Source organism: Globicephala melas, chromosome 20 (genome assembly GCF_963455315.2).
Source record: "Globicephala melas chromosome 20, mGloMel1.2, whole genome shotgun sequence".
NCBI classification, from domain to species: domain Eukaryota; kingdom Metazoa; phylum Chordata; class Mammalia; order Artiodactyla; family Delphinidae; genus Globicephala; species Globicephala melas.
The window spans coordinates 35,744,830-35,761,922 of NC_083333.1; the positions used below are offsets into that span (position 1 = coordinate 35,744,830).

The 17,093-nt window shown below is 53.5% G+C and overlaps 1 protein-coding gene across 1 annotated transcript; it reads right to left on the minus strand.

The window, feature by feature from the left end:
* Positions 1–20: 20 nt before the first annotated feature.
* LOC115845410 (angiotensin-converting enzyme-like protein Ace3) lies at positions 21–15,270 on the minus strand. Its single transcript, XM_060290801.2, is given in 19 exon segments — positions 21–425; positions 2,712–2,922; positions 2,961–3,129; positions 3,643–3,827; positions 7,573–7,695; positions 8,091–8,189; positions 10,575–10,719; positions 10,844–11,067; positions 11,340–11,512; positions 11,591–11,637; positions 11,640–11,687; positions 11,819–11,894; positions 11,896–12,048; positions 12,825–12,958; positions 13,151–13,235; positions 13,463–13,585; positions 13,587–13,622; positions 14,204–14,340; positions 14,439–15,270. Coding segments are annotated over 18 exon segments (2,310 nt in total). The 5' UTR covers positions 14,596–15,270; the 3' UTR covers positions 21–425; positions 2,712–2,726.
* Positions 15,271–17,093: the final 1,823 nt, after the last annotated feature.

Below are 17,093 nucleotides of genomic sequence, written 5' to 3' on the forward strand. Positions count from 1 at the left end.
CCTGACTCCTAGGGGGCGGAGCTGGGCGGGAGTCCCGCTCCAGGACTTCTTGGAGGAGCTTCTGCTCTGTCCCAATGACCTGTGGTCTCGGCCCCTCTCAGACCCGCTCCCGGTACCAGAGGGCAGTCCAGACGTTGCCAGGCGGTCTCTCTCAGGCCATGGGGGGTCGGGGGGTGGTGGCGCAGAAGGGGGTGTTAGAGGCCTCAAGTGGTTTTCTGCTGAAGGTCTCTTTCCTGATCTGTTGGGCTGGACTCCAGCAATGGTACGGTTAGACCTCTTGCCCATCCTTACCAGGTGCGCTCCAGCTGAACCCCAGTGCCCACGTAGAACTCCTAGTGGCAAGCCCATCCAGGACCTGGTCCTGGCAGAGTGATGTACAAGAAATATGCAATGAGGTGCTTTCTTGAGCTCTTAGCATACAGGCACTGCTTGGGAAGAGAACAGATTTAAAACCACCTATTAGCAAGTGACCACTGATTAAAGTGTCTGAGTACAGGTTGAAAATGAATACAATAGAATAAGCAGATGGGGATGGGGTGAGGTTTATTGAAAGAGGCTTCTTGGAGAGGAGGGAGAGAAGGGGACCACAGTTTACTGAGCATCTTGGTGGGCTTGGAGCTTTGCAGAGGGTCCAATGGCCAGTTTCAAGCCAGGCCTTGGAGGGCAAGCATTCAAATGCGGCATGCACTTCAGGCAAAGGCTGATGGTGGGATCAGTGCAGGGGTCTGAGCTGGGGGGGTGGGAGAGGTCAGGTGGGAGAAGAAGGGAATGATAAAGACCCTCAGATGCCATTTTGAACATCTAGATTTAACTGATGGACAACTAAGTTGTTTAGCAGTTACGCATGAAGGAAATAGTCCAGTGAAAGAAATTTTACAATGGCGGGTGGGGGAGGGAAGATGGAGAAGGAGGCTCAGTGAGATTTTTGCTGGAGTCCAGGTGAGAGGCTCAGAGTCCTGGGTCGGATGTGCCTTTGCCACGCAGAGCCACAATGCCTGCTGGGGGCCTCGTTGGCCACTGTGGCTGGGGGATGGGAGGGCTGCAAGTGTGGCCTCCTGCTGGGGGCAGAGTTGTCCTGGCTGACCCTGTGTGTAGGGGGATAAGCTGTCTGTGGAGGAAAGGTGGGGCTGTTTCTCATGGGCTCAGTGTGTGGGGTGCTGAGCTCTGAGGAGGGATTTGGGCAGTGGGACACTCATTCATTCACTTACTCAAACATTTTCCAAGTCCCCACTATGTGCCATGGCCTGTGCCGGTTACAGGTGTTACACAGTGTCCTGCCCTTACAGAGCTGACAGCTAGTAATGGGGACAAATAAGGACACTGCAGCACAGCAAAGCAAGAGCAGTGACAGAGACATCAAACGAGGAGCCTGTGGAGCCTGCGGTCAGAACAGGAAGTGCTTGGGCTCAGCCAGAACTCAAGAAGACCTCTTGAAACCTGGGCAGAGGTAGGATCCATGGAGGTCTCAGCCTATGGGTACAGTCCTTCTGTACCCTGAACCCCTGAATTCTGGGCTCAGATCCTTAATCTAGAGAGAGCCAGTTCCATCTTTTGGCCACCTTCCCACTAGCTCAACTGGAGCTCCTGTGCCTCCCCTCTGTGGTTACTGGCTGTGATGCTACTTCTCCTCAAGGTTTCCCTAATCTCTGACAGGCATTGATTCTCAGCCTCCCCAGCAGCCCCTGGGGCCTCAGTCCAAACTCAATAAGTTCCCATATATTGGGTGTGGCATCCTTGGGTTAGACAGACAACACAAGAAAGAAAGGGTGAGAAGAGGCAGGAGCAGAGGCCTTCCCTCTCTCCTCCTAGGTTTGCCCCTGGAGTACTCATTCCCCAATGTCCTCCTAAAGCTCTCCCTCCCCATCCTCCCCTCCCCCACTGAGCCTGGAAAGGTGCTGTTTGCCCTGTGCTCAATCCCCAGGGCAACAGCCCAGGCAGCAGGTGTGTGTGTTGAACCAGGCCATCTATGGAGCGCAGTGGCTGGAGATGAGCTTTGTTTAAATATTAAAGAAGTCAATCATTAATCAAGCTTCTCTTGGTGCCCAGCTACCCACTCTCTCCATTTGGGAGGGCCTGGACTGGGGCAGGGAGGGCCATGGGGCAGTTTGTAAGGCTACTTGCATCTCAGACAGCTAACAAGCAGCTTTTGGGGGCTGGATTATGCAGCCCAACACAGGGCAGGCCAGAGGATCAGCAGAAAGAGGTGCCGGCCAGTATACAGAGCCTCGTGCTCATGAACTGGGCGCTGATGATTTGTACAGGAGTGTCTGGCTCTACTTGAATACATTTTATAAGGGGACTGAAGCAGTGTCCAGTTTCTAACCAGAGCAGATTCTCCTCGGGTACTGCAGTCCCTGTCCAGCCCCACAGTTGGGCTCCTAAAGAAAGCATGACTATGAAGAACAAGTTCTGGGCATGAATTGGGGCTGGGGGATGGCTTGGAGGAACAAAGCCCCTGAGTCACTAAAACCATGGTTCCTGCGCCCCCAGGGAAGGAGGCTGGCCTGGAACCCAGGGCGTACATGGAATCACACAGTCACATGGCCTCACATACACGAGTTCACAAACACACAGTTACAACTCCGCATGGATACAGATCTGCCACAGCTGCACCCATTACAGCAGGGCACTATGTGTGCAAGCGGCCCCCTCCTCAACCTCCCCAACGTCCTCTCTGGCTTGGCCATCCTCCTCCTGCCCCCCAGCCTCACCAGTCACACTGGTGTCTAGTCCCAGCTCCACCATTCAGCTCTCATCCACGGGGGCTTCCTGCTGTGCTGTGTGAAAATCCGAACGGTCAGGCCGGTTGAGCGCAGCATCAGGATGAGGCAGAGGCCCAGCAGCAGCCACTGTTCTTTGACAACTTGGTGGGGCTCCATGGCTGTGCCTAGAAAGCAGGTTTTGGGTGGTGACTTGAGTGTCCTGTGCTCTGGTGTCCTGAGTACTGGTGTCCCGTGCACTGGTGTCTTGGGCCAGTGAGCTTTTTTTCCAGGATGTACAGCCTGTAGGCCAGCAACAGGACCACCAGTAACATGACAAAGCTCAGGGCCAGCAACACCCACTGCCTAGATTTGGCCTGGGCAGGGTCCAGCTCCAGACCCAGGAATGCCTCCCTGTCTGTTTCTTTCTCTGTGAAAGACATAGGAATCTTGCCAAGCAGGTGGAACTGGGGAGGGTACCTCATGGTGATCAGAGAGGATCTGACTGCCACGGGCCTTCTCCCTCAGCCTCTGGCACCCACCTTCCAAGCCAAAGTTGAAGGCCTTGCCTGGGAAGGAGAGTGAGAAAGAGAGCAAAAGGAAGAGAAGGAAGGGATGGTACAGATAGGGCTGTGTACCACATGGCACCCAGCAGTGGCTCCGTGCAAGGGTCGGGAGGCAAGGTGCCCACCCCGTGCTCAGAAGCCAGCCCGGCAGTCTAGCTGGAGAGTGGGCAAGGAAGCATCCGAGCGAGCTAGTGGCTGGGGCGTGGGCTGTGGTCCCGGCCGAGGCTGCATCAGGTGCAGACAGGGCTCCACAGCAGAAAGTCAGGTCATAGATGGGCTAGGGGTGAAGGCTGGGTTGCAGTAAGGGCTGGCCCAGGGCAGGCTAGGGTAGGGCTTGGGGCTAGAACAGTGGTGGGATTAGGGTCAGATTACCAAACCTTCAAAGGAACAGCTGAAGTCTGGCCAGCCCAGGATGTCCCCACGCCGCACATTCTCGGCGACCAGCCAGTTCAGCAGGGGCTTGAAGTAGGTCATGAGGGCCTTTGTACACACCTTGGTCTCCCCGGTTATCTTCTGCAGGGCCTCTGGCCAGGGCTTGCTCAAGCCCAGCTTTAGGACATCCCTGGGAGAGTGGGTACAGCTGTGAGGCTGTGTGGGGGAGTCAGCTGATGCTGCTGGGACCCCTCCGTATGCCCAACCCCGCCTTTAGGGCTGTGATACCCAGACTCTTCCAACAGAGCTCAGCACAGTGGATAAAATCGTAAGCTTTGAAATAACACCAACCTGTGTTTGAGTCCTCTGTGGCTCAGCTGTGGGACCTTGGGCAAGTACTTAACCTTTCTGAACTACAATTTCCATATCCATAAAATGGAGAAAATAACAGTACCTATCTCCTAGGGTTGCTGTGTTGGCCAAATAAACACAATTCTCGGAGCATACTAGGTAGGCAATAAATGTTTGCCTAATATTATTATTATTATTATTACTACTACTACTGTGATGATTATTGTTCTCCTGGACTCAAATAAGCCTAAAGCCAAGAGGGAAACCTCATGTTTCCCATGAGGTGTTCAGTGTTAGTAGAGAGAGGTCACTCTTCAGTCTCTTCCGGTCTCACAGGGAGCGTTTGGGATGATTAGAGAGATAATAAGCATGGGATGTGTCCTGTGCACTGCCTGCAGCGCTGCAGAAATGTCAGCTCTGTCTCAAGGCACACCTAGTGCTTGGTGGCAGGGGGTCTAGCCTTAGGCAGAGGTAGCAGGAGGCGTATGTTGATGCTTCTCAACCTGTTTCCCCTGATCTGACCAGGAGAGAGGTGGGGCTGAGAGGCCCAGAAGTCAGAGTGTGGAATCTAGACTAACAGGACCCAGGTTCAGATCCAGCAGTGCTAGCTACGGGCCGCACAACCACAGACAGTCAGTTTAACCTCTCTTAGCCTCAGCTTCTTCATCAGTAAAGCCGGGTTCCATTAATACTTGCATTTCACTGTGGTGAGGATTAAGTCACATAATGGCAGCACAGAGGGCTTTGTTGCTTGCAAAGACTTATACACATCGCTTAATAAACAGCTAGGAAAGAATGAGGTGGGGAAACTAAAGGTCAGTGGATCCTTGGAAGAAACCACTGGGGGGAAATGTAGTTATGAGCCTAGAGAAATGGAGGAGAAAAGTCATCAAGATAGAAAGAAAAAAACAAACAAAACTAACTTTAAGTTAGAAGATTTTTATCAGATGCCAGGTCCTGGGAAAAAGGAAGGACCTGGTGGGGGAAAAGTTTCAACCACTCACAGTCTGCCTACTCAGAAATAGTCTTTCAGGCTGGGCGGGACAAGAGGTTTGATGTGGGCAGCACATGAAACTTGCAAGGGTGACAACTGGGCACTGCCTGGAGCCCTCAACTCCAACGTGGCAGCAACGGGCCCCATGGACAGGGTCAGGTCCTCATGGCTGGCTGCGTGAGGCAGGGGACTTTGGGAATTTGGACCAAGTCCACTTTGACCCTCTCTTCCCAGGAGAACCAACCCAGAGGCTGTCCCACGGCAATCACATTTAGGAAGATGAGTCAAAAATAGCAAAATCAAGTTTTAAGCTGTGTTAGGCAAAAGAGCAGCCAAGGATCTTGCCCCTCCCCTTCTCCCCTGCAAGCACGTGCCTGCCCCATCCCTCCACAATATGCCTAGTGACGACCGGCAAGGCTTCTACATGCTTGGTGTCAAGTCACACCCTGGGAGCCTTGTGTGCCCTGTGTGGAGTGGGGGTGGGAAGTGATGAGAATGACTGAGCTCAAAAGTCCCAGCGACCAAGCGGGATGAAGGCTCAGAGTCAAAAGTGAGTTGATGTTGGGAATTCCCTGACGGTCCAATGGTTAAGACTCCAGGCTTCCACTGCAGGGGGTGCGGGTTCGATTCCTGGTCGGGGAACTAAGATCCCACATGCCACGCGGTGCGGCCAAAACAAGAAAACACCACAAAACAAAAGTGAGTTGATGTATAGAAAATGGATGTCTGCTATTTTTTCTACTCCTGCGTTGGGGGTCAGAGATCCCTCTTTGATCCCCTGGCATGACCTCCTCACTCTCTTTACATGTTCATCAAAGCCCTTTCTTACTGCACCATCTCCTTTCTTGGATTACGGTTATTGATTTATCCTGTGGCCCATTGCCCCCTGCTGGACGCAGGGCAGGCTGGTTGGCACGTGCACAAGTAAATGTTTGCTGAATGAATAAATGATAGGCAGCCAGAGACATGAATGCAGGAAGCAGAGAGGCCTCTTATGTTTCACACATTCAGAGAAGCTCAAACCTGGGCAGTCAACTAGAATAAACTGCTGTAGTACGAAAAGATAGAAAAGCAAATAGACTAGGCAGACAAGAAGGCATGCAAGGTGTAACCCTCCTGCAAGCAAAGGCAGGCACCAGTCCTGCAACTCCATCTGGCCTTGTGGTTACTGATGAATGGCATGGTGGAATCACAAATGAGCTCATTAAATTTGCAAAGGATACTAAATTATTGTGGGTAATTATTAGGATACTAAAAAGAGGCTTTGGGGCTTCCCTGGTGGCGCAGTGGTTGAGAGTCCGCCTGCCGATGCAGGGGATGCAGGTTCGTGCCCCGGTCCGGGAGGATCCCACATGCCGCGGAGCGGCTGGGCCCGTGAGCCATGGCCGCTGAGCCTGCGCGTCCGCAGCCTGTGCTCCACAACGGGAGAGGCCACAACAGTGAGAGGCCCACGCACCACCGCAAAAAAAAAACACAAAAAAACCCAAAAAAAACCTCAACATGACCTTGACATGTTAGAGTAATGGACCTACTGAAATCGGTTGAAACTCAATGGGGAAAAGACCATGTCACTGGGTGGGCCTCATGTTTCAGTGGTTAGAGCGCTGATCTTAGGACCAGTGGACTAGGTCAACTTCACCAGACCAGTATCGTTTAACTTATGCAAGCAACAGGGTGAAAGATATTGTGTTCTGGAGTCAGTTTGGGCCTCAAAGCATGACTCTGCCACTTCCTAGTTGAGCGATGTGCACTAGGGGATCACATTACCTCTCTTAGCTTTGGTTTCATCATTTACGAAATGTGGATAATAATATCCATTTTGCAAAGTTATGAGCTGCTAACGTGAAACACTGTAAGAGCGCTTGTTAGGGAGCCCAGCCTGTAGCAGTAAATGCTTCCCACCATCAGGTCAGCCTCTCGCCCCACTCCAGGTTTGCTTCAGGACCAGAAAGCAGTGCCACAGAGGCAGGGATGGAAAGGATGGGCTAGATACCAAGTGCAGGAAAAAAGACTGCGGGTAGGGGGTCAAAGTAGACCACAGCTGATCAGAGTGTGCCAAGAGGCTGGTGTGAAAGCCACCTGGATCGGCCTGGGAACTGGGTTCAGATGCTTCCAAGAAAAGGTGGAAAAAGCAGAGTGCACCTTATCAAATGCTGCTGAGAGGCTAGGCAAGCGACTTACCAGGAAAGAATAAGGGGATTCAGATGGAAGATGGAGGCAGAGGCAGGACTCCAACACTGGGTTCTGATCTGGGACAGTTTGGTTTATTGGCTATGTGAGTGAGGGAGGGAGGGAGGGAGGGAGGGAGTGAGTGAGTGAGTGAGTGTGTGTGTGTGTGTGTGTGTGTGTGTGTGTGTGTGTTAGCAGGAGGGGCTAAACAGTCTCTCTGACCACAAGGGGCTACACAAGAGGAAATGAGCTTTGATTAACATAGGAGAGACTGCAGTCTGACAGAAGGAAGAACTTCCACTAGAACACAAGCTCTGCTCAGGGGGCCTAGGGTGGCCAGGTGAGAAGAGGGGCCCTGGGGCAGGCTTCCTGCAAGGTGGGGAAGGGGAGCCAAGGACAGGGGAGGGAGGAAGGCACTCACTCCAGGAGCTTCCCAGCCAGCTAGGAGTTATAGAAGTCGCATCAGTGCAGGGGCCCCACGTGGCCTGAGGCCTTGCAGAGTGCTTCATGGAACTGGAACTGGAGCACGAGGCTGAGGAAGTACCTGGGGAGAGAAGGCGAGGCTGGCTAGGGAGGGGTGGCAGAGGTGGGCCTGGGTTCGCAGTCACAGTGGGGTAGGCTGGCCCTGGAGCACTGCAAGGGCTCTCCTTCCTAGCCTTCTGAATCAAACCTATGCTGGCCTCCCTCGTTCCTTCCCTCCTCTCAGGGACATGAGACACGCTTTCCCATCAGCTCTGCCCTCCACGCGGGAGCTGACGTAAAAGCCCAGTGGGTTCAGGGCATGGCCCTCAGAAGGCTGTGCCGTCTGATGGGAGGAGGTGGGGAGGGTGCAGGGGGACGTTTGGATCTGCTGCCTTCCTGGAAATCCTCAGCCTGGGTCCTATGCCCCCGACTCCCAACTCGAAGAGCCGGTTCTGCTGGCAGGGCCCAGACCTTTACCGAATGTAGGGCAAGCTGGCAGAGATGTGGAACTTGGTGCCCGGATCAAAGTCATTCTCTGTCCGAGGGACAGTGGGGCACAGGCCCTGGGACTTCAACCTGGGGGCAGGGGGCAAACTGGGGGCTTGATAGTGCCATCCGGTAGGGTTCCCAGAGCCTTTTCCTTTTGAAACATTTGCACAGCTATCAAAGCAACTTGGCATGCAGAGGACACTTAATGCATTTTTACTGATTAAATAAATGAGTTGAAAACACACGGGATTGGGAATCAGAATCAAATAACAATAGTGAACACTGAGCACTTCCTCTCTGCAGGAACCGTGCCAAGCTCTTCACACAGACTCACTCAACATTGTCCTGGTTCTGGGGGCACAGGAGGCAATAAGCTAGGCAAGGTCACTGCTTTCATCCTAATGATGGGGGACGGTTGTAGACCAACCAACAAGGTCGTTTCATCTGATAAAAAGTGCCGGGGCTTCCCTGGTGGCGCAGTGGTTGAGAGTCTGCCTGCCAATGCAGGGGACACGGGTTCAAGCCCTGGTCTGGGAAGATCCCACATGCCGCGGAGCAACTAGGCCCGTGAGCCACAACTACTGAGCCTGCACGTCTGGAGCCTGTGCTCCGCAATAAGAGAGGCTGCGATAGTGAGAGGCCCGCGCACCACGATGAAGAGTGGCCCCCACTTGCCGCAACTAGAGAAAGCCCTCTCACAGAAATCAAGACCCAACACAGCCAAAAATAAATAAATATTTAAAAAAAAAAAAAGTGCCAAGAGGATACCAGGGGATAACGGGGTGGGATAAATTGGGAGATTGGGACTGACATATACACACTACTATATATAAAATAGATAACTTCTGAGAACCTGCTGTACAGCACAGAGAACTCTACTCAATACTCTGTAATGGCCTATATGGAAAAGAATCTTAAAAAAAAAAACAGTGGATATATGTATATGTATAACTGATTCACTGTGCTGTCCATCTGGAACTAACACAACATTTAAGTCAACTATACTCCAATAAAAAAAAAAAAAAAAAGAAGAAAAGAGAGTGACATCCCTGTGGTATTGTACTACTCCTATTCCCATTCTACAGATGAAGAAAACCGAGGCTTAGGGATCAGGGAATTGGTAGCAGGACACAGAACAGTCATGGGCAGACCCTAATAACGTTCATGTTCAGGTCTGGTTTTGCCCCTCTGAGCTGTGTGACTATGGGAAAGTTATTGTCACTGAGCCTTGTTGTAAAATGTTGTCTGTGAAATGGGGATAAAATGACCCATCTTTGGGATGAGACAAAGTCTGTGAACAAGCTCATCGTTTCACTGTTGGCCCACTGGAGCCTTGAACTATCCTCTGAGGGAAGTTCCTCTCTCATTGACAGGTTTTTGTTCAAGGACCAAGGAGTTGCCGTCCCTCTCCCTCAACCCCAGGTTTCCATCACTCAGGTGGTGGTGGGCATGGCCGGGAGAGGAAGGAAAAGGTCCTGGGCAGGCACTTCAGATGGCTGGTGGGGGTGCCCTCGGAGGGGGCACGAAGTCAAGACTCCGCCAGTCCCTCCAGTGAGGCCTGGCCCTGTATTCAGGGCGGGGGTGTGAGGGTGAGAGGACAAAGGGAGGGGCGCCCAGCTCTGCCATCCCTGGATGGCGGTGTGACCGCAGGGTGGTCACACCTTCTTCTGTGAATGGCCAACGTAAGGGCCTGGTGCAGAGCTAGCAGGCCCATCAGGGTCGTCTGTCACAAGCAGACCTGAGCTGGTCAGTCTGAGGCCTAGTGAAGATGGAGGAGCCATAGTCATGGGCAGTTATTACCCAAGCAAACAGCCAGGGGTCAGTGATGGGATGGACACAGGTGCCCCTCACTCAAGACTGATGCTGCCCGACTGCTGGTGGTGCTCCTTCTGTTGCCCGCAGACAGGTCTGGGGATGCTAAGTCAGAGGCAGGTGTGTGTGCGTGTCCAGGTAGCAGGAAAGGGGGCACTGGGCCTGCCCCTGTCCCATGAGGACTCTTTCCACAGGAGGGAAGGATCTCAGCCCCCCAAACACCCCTTCTGCTGGTCCCACTGGTGGGCACAGAAAGGGAGGGGGGGAGCAGGAAGGCCTGCCCGGCAGGCAGTGTCCTGTTCTTGGAGGAGCCCAGGCGCAACGAATGTGCGAGCTTCCCGGGCTCCCAGGATCCCCAGAGAGGCTAAGGGGACTGCTCAGCTGGTGCTGCACTCGACATGATCCCCCACGACTGCACGCTCGGGCCCCACCCACTTCAGCAGGAACGCTTTTGTCCGGTGACAGCAAACAGCCAACGCCACCCCAGGGCTTCCCCATGGCCCCAGGTCAGCAGCATCTCACTCCCAGCTCTGCCCTCACAGGAGAGGCAGCAGCGCTCTTTAGTAGCAGGTGGTACCCTTGAGGCTGCCCTGAAAGCCCTGGGAAAGCCCACAGCAGCGCTGGGCCTGGGCAGTGGGCCCGATCAGCGGTCCTCCCCACCTGAGGTTCCACCACTCCTGGTTGCACACGGCCTTCTCGATGGTGCCGTCAAAGACCTTCCAGTGAAACAGGTCCACCAGGTAGGCGAAGGGGATGAAGGCGATCTTCTCCAGGGCAACGTTCATCAGGAAACTGACCTCCTCTTCTGGGGAAAGTGGGGCCGTTAGGAGGCTGCTCCCAGTTCCCCCTCCCCTCAGCTTTGCCTGGAGAGCCCCAGCTGCAGCCCCAGGCCCAGACTGGCCTCCTATGATCCCCTTGGTCCCCATCACCTTCATCCTGGTGCTGGTGGCTGAGCAGGGCTCTGTTGAGCAGGTGCTTATGGGAGGAGGCCGAGAGGGTGATCACCGACCCCACGGCCTCTTCAAAGGCTGGGTTGGCGCCTGTGTGGAAGATCACAGAGAGGTTCTTGTACTGCAAGAAGTACTGGATATAGCCCATCTGGTGGAAGATGGAGAGCAGATCTTCTATGGTCACTTCAGTGCACTTCTTTATCCTAGGGTTAAAGGGCAGGGGTCAAGGAGCATGGGGATGCCCTGGGAGGAGAGATTTCTCCATTCAAGCTCTGTTAAGGGACGGGGGTGGTCGAGCCAGAGACCAGCAGGGCCTTATGCTGTTACTCCAGGCCTCACATCCAAGCAGCGGCCAAGCCCTTTGCTCTCACCCACCTGGCCCACCCCCCGCCCCCGCTGCCCTCCTGAGCCAGGCAGACAGGTGGAGAGCGGAAGGAGCAGAGGCAGGGGGTGATGCTGGCCATAGGCTGAGCACCTGAAGTCCTTCCCCTCGTAGACGTCCCAGGCGGATGCGTGGCACTCCACCTCCCGCCCGTCCGTTGGCCTTTCCGTCATGGCATTTTTCCAGAACTCAGGAGGGGTGGAAAGCAGCCCCAGGGAGGTGACGAATTTTTCAGCCTCTTGGAACATTTTCTCAGACTTCCACTGCTGTGAGGAAGAGGAAGTGCGTGGGGCCCCACTCAGGGCTGCGGAGTGGGCAGGGGCAGACCGAGGCCGAGCGCTGACCTGGCCTCACGTGATCTTCGTGATGTCCTCGGGGTGCTTCTCCGGAAGGGCAGGACCAGGTCTAAGACGCTGACCCAGGACTGAGCCCACATGTTGCCTGGAAGGGGAGGGGGAGGGCTGAGAGGAGGCAGGAGACCGGCTCTCCCCCGCCTGAGCGCCTGCCTGCTCGCCTGCCTGCTTGGAGGCCCACTCCGCCCGCCCTGCCTCTGCCGCCAGCTGGGGTTTTACCCAGAACGTGGGCTGGGCTGGGCTCCCTCGGATCGATGAGCTCGGGCCCGTAGAAGCGATACAGGGCCAGGCGCACGCAGGCGCACGTAGGCGTGCAGGTTCACGTAGAGCGGCTGCAGCTCCTGGAAGAGCTGCTCCAGGTCTTCTTCCAGTGTGTCGGACTTGTACGTGGACCGCCATAAGGCCCCCATGTCTTTGTAACCCAGGAAAGGGGAGGGGGCTCAGAGGTGCTCACCACCCTTCAGCCTGGCCTGGCTGGCAGGAGACCCAAGCACCTTCTAGGGAAGCCACTTGACCTCCTAGATCCTTAGGGGTCTTCATTTGCCAAACAGGAAAAACACCTCCCAAAGCCACTGTCCGTATTAGATGAGATCAGGGTGGAAAGGCACTTAGCAAAGTACATACTGTGTGCTCTTCCCCTTGCCTGGTTGGATAGGACCTGGGTAAAGCCCTGTTCCGCTCTTCACCCACCTCAAGCCCTACCCATCCAGTCCGCCTTCCTTTAGCTCCTCCCAAGGACTTCAGGATGCTCTTTTCTTCTTGCTGCCTGGCTCGTTCCATCTTTCAGGCCTTGGATAAACGTCAGCAAGGCTTTCCCTGACCACCTAGCTGAAGCAGGGCTCCCCTATTCTCTCTCTGCAGCCCCTTCCTGCTCAGCATTCATCCCGGCTGGCAACAACTGGAGATGTGCGTCTGTCCCCCAGCGAACTGTAAGCCCTAGGAGGGTGGGCACCTTCTTTGTCTTTTCACCTATGCATCCTCAGAACCTCCCCAGCACCAGCACACAGTAAGTGCCCCATCCCCGTTCGTGGAACCACACAATGAGTGAGCCACCTTGCCCTCCCCAGTGGCAGGGCTCAGGGTTCCCATCTCCAGGTCCTACCACCACCCTTCCCCTCTGCAGACTCTGCTTTGCCCTTCCCAGCATTGCCCTGAGCCCCACGCAGCACCTGGTCGGCCCCCGGCTGGGCTGACTGGTAGGTGTGGGGCGGGGGAGGGGCCTCACCGTTGAGCTTCGCAGCTGCAGGTAGCGCTTGAAGGTGCTGCGGAGCTGGTGACCCACAGCATCCCGCCAGCCCTGCCAGGCCCACAGCAGCTCCCTCTGGTCCCAGGAGGAGGCCGTGACTTCTTGGAGGTCTGTGCCCGGAAAAGGAGCCAAGGTGGGACCCCACTCCGGCTGGTGGCCTTCTGCCCTCACCTGCCCCAGGCACCCACTCTCCCCGCCCCCCCCCCAACAGGGCAGCTGGGACCAGGGTGGGAGTCTAGAGGCTCCTGGAAGGGGCTGGTGCTGAGACTCTGGGGCTGGGAGGGGTGGGCTCGGGTGCTCCTCAGGCTCCAGGGGCAGGCAGGGCCCCTCGTTCAGGCACACCTGGGCCATGCTGTCTGTGGTCTCCATGTGGACCACAATCTGGTTGTACTGGGGGGACGGGTGTCACCCAGGGCAGGCCGGTACCTGTGGGCCCACCCCGGTACGAGCCCCACCAGCCTGGAGAGGCAGGCCCGGCCAAGGCATCTTTCCGCCAGCCTCTGCTTCCCTCCTCCTCCAGAGGAAGCTCTGGCCCTGCCTGCCAACCTCCCTCCTGCCCCCGGCAGCTCCCCGTCAGGCAGCCCACCCACCCTGGAGACCTGGGGGCCTGTCCTCACCTCCCGGAGCTCCTCCTTGGGCAGGACCGCCCTGTCCAAGTTCTGCAGCTTACTCAACATGCGCTTCACGGCTGGGTCCTGGAAGCTGGCGACCTTAAACAGGAGGGCCCGCGTGCCAAGAGCACAGCGTGTGCTGGGACCGCTCCACGTCCTTGTCCAGCTGGAAGGAGGGTCACTGTGTTTGTCATGTGAGGCTGAGGGAGAGTGTCAGGGTCTCACAGCCCCCAACCTCCTCCCAAACCCCACTTTTTTTTAAAAAGATTTTTTTTTGATGTGGACCATTTTTAAAGTCTTCATTGAATTTGTTACAATATTGCTCTGTTTTGGTTCTGGCCGCTAGGCATGTGGGATCATAGCTCCCCGACCAGGGATTGAACCTGCACCCCCTGCATTGGAAGGTGAAGTCCTAACCACTGGACTGCCAGGGAAGTCCCCCAAAGCCCACTTTAAGGGTTTGGAATCATTAAAAATTTGCTAAGAGGGAGAAAGGAGGGAGCCTGGTCCTTAAAAGCAAGCAGGGGATATCTACAAGGGGAAAGAAACAACAGACTCTTACTTAGAGATCTTTAGGGCTACCAAGAGGCCTGGAGCTTACAGTCTGTTTTGACATGTACTTTGGGGCTTCCCTTTTTCCTCTAGCTCTGGAAAGGGGGCAAAAAAGTGTGGTTCCCCCCCATCCCCCCACCGAGACCCCTGAGAAGAGCAAGGGGAGAAGGGGCTGGGGTGGAAGTGGTACCACACCATCTCCCCGCGGTTATTCTTGGTGATGTTGGTGACATAGTTCCAGGTGGCCTCCATGAACTGGTTCCACACAACTTGGGCTGTACGCTCATAAAACTGCAGGAAGGCCTTTGCCACGGCCTCATTGTAGAGCTTGTCTGCGGAGAAGGAGACGGGTATAATGCTGCCCTGGGAGGCGTCTGCCCCTGCCTGGTGCCCTTGTTTGATCCCATGCTCCTTCAGGTCCCAGCGCTACCTGAGTTCTGATCAGCCTCAGTCCTGAGCCATGGCAAGAGCTGCCCATAATAGAAGAGCACAAGTAGGGAAGGTCCAGGGCAAGTCCATCTTGTTCCCATGGCCAGGAGAACAGCAGAGCTGGGTGAGGCTATGGGCCAATCACGATCAAGCTCCATATTGTAACATCAGGGGCCAAAGGGTCAGCCATTGAACGTCAGAACTGGAAAGCCCCCATCTACCTTCTGGTCCAACTGTCCCCATTTTACAGGTGAGGAGACTGAGGTCCAGAATGGTCTAGCCATACAACCTGATTCACACAGCTAGTCAGTGGCAGAGCCAAGAGGAGAACCAGGGCTCTTGACTTCTACACCAGAGCTTGTCTCACTCTACTCGGTCACTTCTCCCTGGCACTGGAGCCACCCTTGGCCATGACCAGGGATTGATGCGTCTCCTCCCTCCACAGGCTGAGATTACCTCTGAGCAGGTGGGTGGGAGGATGGATGGATGGAAGGAAATGACATCTCCGGGTCTCTGGACTCTGGAAGCACAGTTGTCTCTCCGTGTTCTTCTGACTTGACCTCCTATGTTCATATTTTTGGCCTTTTTCTCTCTTGTGGGATGTATGACCATCCCAGGGCTGTGCAGGACCCTTCCTCCCTTTCCCTGTTCTTACACCTGCTTCCCCAGGGAGAGCCCGATACTATGAGTTTGCTGTCAGGAGGAGGCACGGAAGGTAGAGGACCATCTACGATGATAAAAATAGTACTTTTTGGTTGTTGTTAACTATTGTCATCATGCTATACATTACATCCTCAGGACTTATCTTGTAACTAGAAGTTTACACTTTTTGACTGCCTTCACCCGTTTCACCCACCCTCCCACCCTTGCCTCTGGCAATCACCAATCTATAAGTTCAGTTCAGTTTTGTTTTGTTTTGGGGTGTTTTTTTGTTTTTTAGATTCCTCATATAAGTGAGATCATACAGTATTTGTCTTTGTCTGACCTCTTTCACTTAGCATAATGCTCTGAAGTTCCATTCATGTTGTTGCCTCCTCTTACATGGCTAAATAGTATTCTTGTGTGTGTGGGTGTGTGGGTGTGTGTGTATGTGTGTGTATTACATTTTCAGTGTCCATCAATGGACACTAAGGTTGTTGCCGTATCTTGGCTATTGTAAATAATGCTGCAATGAACATGGGGGTACAGATGTCAAGATACTGGTTTCATTTCCTTTGGATAATACCCGAAGTGGAACTGCTATATCATACGGCAATTCTGTTTTTAATTTTTTGAGGAACCTCCATACTGTTTTCCAAGTGGCTGCACCAATTTACATTCCCACCAACAGTGCACAAGGGTTTCTTTTCCTTCATATCCTTGCCCACACTTATTTCTTGTCTTTTTGATAACAGCCATTCTCAGAGGTGTGAGGTGATATCTCACTGTGGTTTTGATTTGCATTTTCATGATTAGTGATGATTAGTGATGCTGTGCACATTTTCATGTACTTTTGGCCATCCATATGTCTTCTTTGGAAAAAAAAGTCTATTCAGATCCTTGCCCACTTTTTTTTTTTGCGGTACGCGGGCCTCTCACTGTTGTGGCCTCTCCCGTTGCGGAGCACAGGCTCCGGACGCGCAGGCTCAGCGGCCATGGCTCACGGGCCCAGCCGCTCCGCGTCATGTGGGATCTTCCCGGACCGGGGCACAAACCCGTGTCCCCTGTCATCGGCAGGCGGACTCTCAACCACTGCGCCACCAGGGAAGCCCCTTTGCCCACTTTTTAATCAAATTGTTTTTGTTGTTGTTATTGAGCTGTATTCGTTCTTTATATATGTTGAATATTTAACCCCTTATCAGATATATGATTTGCAAATATTTTCTGCAAGTCTGGGGGTTGCCTTTTCATTTTGTTGATGGATTCTTTTGCTGTGCATAAGCTTTCTAGTTTGATGTAGACCCACTTGTTGATTTCTGCTTTTGTTGCCTTTGCTTTTGGTGTCAAATCCAAAAAAATTCATTACCAAGACTGATATCTAGGAGCTTACCTCCTATATTTTCTTCTAGGAGTTTTATGGTTTCAGGTTTTACATTCAAGTCTTTAATCCATTTTGAGTTAATTTTTGTCTATGGTGTAAGATAAGGGTCCAGTTTCATTCTTTTGCATCTGGCTGTCCAGCTTTCCCAACACCATTTATTGAAGACATTATCCTTTCCCATTGTATATTCTTGACTTTTGTCATAAATATATTGACCATATAAGCATGGGTTTATTTCTGGGCTCTCTATTCTGTTCTACTGATCTACGTGTCTTTTTTTTTTTTTTTACATGTCTGTTTTTATGCCAATACCATAACGTTCTGATTACTATAGCTTTGTAATAAAGTTTGAAATCTGGAAGTGTGATGCCTCCAGCTTTGTTCTTCTTTCTCAAGATTGCTTTGTCTATTTGGGGTCAAAACATAGTATTTTTAAAAATGCAAAATACAGAGCTGAGATGGAAAGCAAGAAAAGGGACTCTTCAGATGCCTGGGAGACAAGGAGGGCTCATGCAGCAGTGAGTGGGGGCCCATGTGGTAAATCAAAGTTCATCCATGCCCAAAGGGCTGCAGCATTGGTGCCTGCCTGGGGATAGCCAGTCATAGTGGAAGTACTGCCTACATCAAGGGAGCCAG